Source organism: Triticum aestivum, chromosome 4A (genome assembly GCF_018294505.1).
Source record: "Triticum aestivum cultivar Chinese Spring chromosome 4A, IWGSC CS RefSeq v2.1, whole genome shotgun sequence".
Taxonomy (NCBI): domain Eukaryota; kingdom Viridiplantae; phylum Streptophyta; class Magnoliopsida; order Poales; family Poaceae; genus Triticum; species Triticum aestivum.
In genome coordinates, this window is record NC_057803.1 from 648,833,352 (window position 1) to 648,838,021 (window position 4,670).

The 4,670-nt window shown below is 45.2% G+C and overlaps 1 protein-coding gene across 1 annotated transcript; it reads left to right on the forward strand.

Annotated features, from left to right (window-relative positions):
* Positions 1-3,562: 3,562 nt before the first annotated feature.
* LOC123082873 (uncharacterized) lies at positions 3,563-4,537 on the forward strand. The gene is made up of 2 exons (XM_044505096.1): positions 3,563-3,949; positions 4,053-4,537. Exons 1-2 carry the CDS (start codon positions 3,652-3,654, stop codon positions 4,187-4,189), a joined length of 435 nt encoding a protein of 144 aa, XP_044361031.1. The 5' UTR covers positions 3,563-3,651; the 3' UTR covers positions 4,190-4,537.
* Positions 4,538-4,670: the final 133 nt, after the last annotated feature.

Here is a 4,670-nt window from a genome sequence, read left to right on the forward strand (position 1 = left end):
CTAATGGTGCACTGTCTATAAGGTGCGCCATTACTAGTTAGAACTAGTAATGGCGCACTTTGACATCATGCGCCATTAGTATGTATGGAAAAATGAAAAAAAAAATCAATACTAGTGACACACCGTGTGTCTGGTGCGCCATTAGTGTCTTCCACACTAATGGCGTACCTCCAACCGGTGCGCCATTAGTATATAGTAGTGGCGCACTACTTACCTGATGCGCCATTAGTATCAATCCTATCTATAGCCTTTTTCCTAGTAGTGGACAATGCCATATTACAACAAAAATACTAAAAAGATAGCAAAATGAAAGTAACATGTTATGATTACCTCAAATAATAACCAAATTCGACTGACTCCATCAACAACAATACTACTTCAGTGCTTCAGAAAAAGATTCTTCGGGCGTTTCTTGATGCAAAGTCATTAAGGGGACAATCAAGATCAACATTGTCCAAGATATCCTTCTCAATGCAGCACATAGCCAAGCCATTCAATCTATCTTGCAACATAGTTGTCATCAACTATTTTTTCACTAGTTTCAGTTTAGAGAAACTTCTTTCAGCTGAGGCTACAGTCACATGCACTGTTAAGAGGACCCCGTATGCAACAGAGACATTTGGAAAAGCCATGCCTCGCATCTGGCATGAATCATGCCGCGTGACGCTTCGCTAATCGCTAGCTATCAGATGGGCCAAGCCCATCTTGTTTCTTTTCTTCCGTAAAATTTTTTCCACCTGTTTTTCGTTGGGCTAGACTATATATGTATACTACATCCTGGACCCCCTTCCAGCCTGGGCCTTGGGCCGTCACCCCACCGGCAATACACATCAGGGCCGGCCCTGGACCTATTTAGAAACATGACATGTTATTCAGAAATAAAAGGTTGTTCTTCTTCTTCATAAGGGGAGCCATATACAGATGTAATTGCAATGGCAAAGTCATTCTGTTCCAGTAACAAAGAAGGTTATGATCTTCGAGCTAATTGTTTCTAACACATCAATATTCACTCAAAAAGAAAAATGAACACTCGAGTCAAAATACCACATTTTAATCTTCCTAGGGATCTCCAGGTTTTGCTGCATGGGGAGGTTTTTTTGCTTTGTCCATTGTACACGTTTTATGTCAATTCTTGTGCTTTGTCTTGTGGGCCCAACCACCGACCCTTCATATCTTCGGTTTTTTATTCCATCACTTTCAAAGCACCAACTCCAAAATTGTCCCACTAAGCTCAAGTTTGTGTGCTTCAATCTAGCGTATCAAAGTCAGACCCGCACGAAGAGAGCTCGAGCGTTCAAACCTATACCTAATAATGAAGGGGCTATTGCTTTTTACCACTGTAATTTCGTCCGTCATTTTCATTCGTCCACCCTGCCCGTCCAGTTTCGTACGTCCGTCCATCTTCAAAATCCGTTCGTACGCCTAGGCCACGTCGCCTTATGGGCCTGCAAGGCTGTGGGCCTGCATGCACGCGTCTCGCGTTTGTCTGCCCCACCCGGGTTTCGTGTGTGTATTCGCGATAACATAGTCCCACCTCGATTGCTTGCATGGCATCTTATCAATTTATATACATAGGAATATTGCGAAGGACAGAAAGACATAGGGACTGCAACCCGACACGAGGAAAGAATCAAATCGAGAAAAGAACAACATATGAATCAACCCGAGGCCTAGGAATCCTACAAGGAAGGAGGACGGAACGACGGACGTGGCGGCGCGGCATGATTTGGACGGCGCGACGGCTTTTGCCCTATTTCGAATACAAATGCAATAATATAAATTTTGTAACAAATTCTTTCTATTTTGTTAGTCTTATAGTGTGTCAAAGTTTAACACAAAATACGATGGGGCCCAATAAACCCGGACGGAGGTAGTAGCACAACACTAAAACCGATTATGTATATTTTCTCTTTTTTCTCTATTTCCACTTATGTACAAAAATCGTAAATAAGGATCTGGCAGGAATAAAGAAGGGTGTCTGATGTTGCTTTTCTCACATTGCAATGCACGGGCCATGTGTTAGTTAAACCAATGCAAAGTTATTCTAAAACCGGTCATCTGTCTTCCTCACGAATTTTTCAATGAAAACAACAAATAATTTACAAGATAGCAAAAGGACATGTGAAAGGGAAAACACAACGCACCCAGTAGTAAGAGTTTAATTAAAGTCCGGGACAAGCTAGGAAGAGAATTTGCGACACCCACATGCAGGGGCACCAAGCCTCTCCAATTTAAATACGTTTTGATGTGTTTTTAAAAATACTATTAAGTTTCAAAACTTAGTACGAGCGACCGACGAAATCACAACTTTAGTACCTACGACTGAAAAAGCATGTTTCAAGTCTCAACTCTGAAACTTGATATACTAGTAGAATGCCCGTGCGTTGCCACAGGCTGTTAATTTATTCTTTTTGATTACGCATATAACGTACAACCTCCATCAAGAAAAAATTGTTGGAGAAATAGATAAAAATGGATGTATCTAGAATTAAAATACGTCTAGACACACCAATTTCTCTGACAAGTTGACAGAAAAATTATATCATATTTTGCATGCATAGAAATGATAGCGTATAACAATTGGAAAATAACTAAAATCCACTTCACCTACAAGGTAACTTGATGATATACACAGAGAGACATGATGCGCTTAAGATATTATGTATTACAAACTAAGATTTACTTACAAGGTAGGAATGTTGTCTTTAGGTTTGTGTGCACGGTACTTCGACAAGTATAATAAAAATCTATTGTATAATTAAGACAAGCAAACAAGCCATCACATTCATCCACACAGATTAAATTATCTTGACCGTAAACTTTAACTTTCATATAGGGTTCACGGGCATCCATGAGCTCCTATGTATTTTCCCATCAAGTACACCACGGCATTTTCCTTCTCCATTGTTCGCCTGCACGATCAGCCACTATTTTGCACAATTGTAACATCACATGATGCAACATAATGAAGGAAGGTAAACCTAGAAAAGACACGGCAGGCAACCTGCATATATTATTGATAGATAAAATAGTTTCATTTAGAAACAAAATAATTTCATAATCAATACATGCCCGTGATATTATAATACATAAACATGTTCAAAATGACCCTAGAACAAATAAAGGGACCTTTCTATACATAGAGAATGATATTTCTCGTACATTCGTCGCCCACGCCGCCGTCCTCGGCTCCTCGCGGGCATGCAGCACGCACCCCCCGACCGTAGAACGTTACGACTGATCACCGCATAGCCAGAGTCAGCTAGCGCCTCCCCCGGCTGAACTCCTTCGACGCCGCCGTGCATGCCGTCATCCCCCGCCCCGTGGCCTCGCATCGTTCGTACCAGCATATCACGACCTATCATGCCGTCATCCCTTCGCTCCCTCCACCTATCACGACCCAGCACCGATTAAATCGTCGTCTTCCACCCTGCCACCGCGACCAACACCATATCGAATTTGCTCACTACCACTACCCAGCACTCAGCAAGCACACATAGTCTCTGTAGATATATATAGGTTGCCAGACTCAGTGCCAGTGCAAACATCAGTCAGTCCGACAACGGACCACTCCCTCGCGCCTTTAGAAAGCCACGTACGTACGCACCGTCGATCGACCTTGATTGATTACTCCCTCGGCCCCGGCCGGTCATGCGGAGCTCCGTGCACGTCCCAGCCGCGGTGGAGGCGCTGCTGGGCCACCCGGTGGCGGCACTGTCGGAGAGGCCGGCGCCGCGGCTGTCGCGGCTGCTGGTGAACGTGACGGTGGAGCGGAGCCTGTGGCCGGTGCATGTGGTGCTGGGCGCCGACGCTAAGGTGGCCGACCTGGCGCGTGCCACGGTCGACGCCTATGCCGCCGAGGGTCGCAGGCCGCCGCTCCCGGCCGAGGACGGCGCAATCGACAAGGCCGCACGGTTCTTGTTGCACCTCTCCAAATACGCCCTCGACGGTAAGTAAGATCCAGAGGCCGCGTTGCGTATGCCTTCCTTCCAGTTCCTCCTTTAAACCTCCCCGGCCGCGCGCCTGAATTGATCAAGATTCCGTTGATGCAGCTCTGGACCCGGAGGCGAAGGTGGTGGACTTGGGCTCTCGCAACTTCTTCCTCTGCGCCCCCAGGTCGACGCTGAGATCAGATCATCATCTGCTTCTTCGCTCATCGCTGACATGTCTTATGTCTGAAGGAAAGTAGCGTGTGCCCTGTAAAACGAGTTGGCATATCGGCATGTGTCCAGTATATACAACTGAAGTTCGATCCTTCTTTGGTTGATCCGTCTGTCAGATCCTCTGGATCAATGTGTACGTAGTGTTACCTTAGGTACGTACAGTTCGGCCAAGGAACGATACATGTAGATACATGTCCGTTTTATTATACGAGCTCGAGATATGTACCTTGCGACGCTGTATGTAGTATATAGCTGCAAGTTGCAACGTATATGTATATGTACCTAGTGCCATGAGGGACCATCTTGTCCGTGAGGCACACGAAACTGAAGTATGTAATCTGTGCTGTTGATTATGTTTTGTGTTTCTTCTGAATTCTGACGACATCATTCAGCATAACAAGGACTTGTGACAGATTGGGGTGTAATCTCTGTGGTCTGTACCTGTCGTGGTACCAGTGACAGGGGCTATCTTCATGCTGAGTACTTGCTGGGCAGATGATGCTACGT

What these genes read in the sequence shown, in the direction of transcription:
- LOC123082873 (XM_044505096.1), top strand. Translation starts at nt 3,652, where the DNA reads ATGCGGAGCTCCGTGCACGTCCCAGCCGCGGTGGAGGCGCTGCTGGGC. An exon ending in CTCCAAATACGCCCTCGACG is followed by an intron (nt 3,950 to 4,052) that starts GTAAGTAAGATC and finishes CCGTTGATGCAG; the next exon opens with CTCTGGACCCGGAGGCGAAG.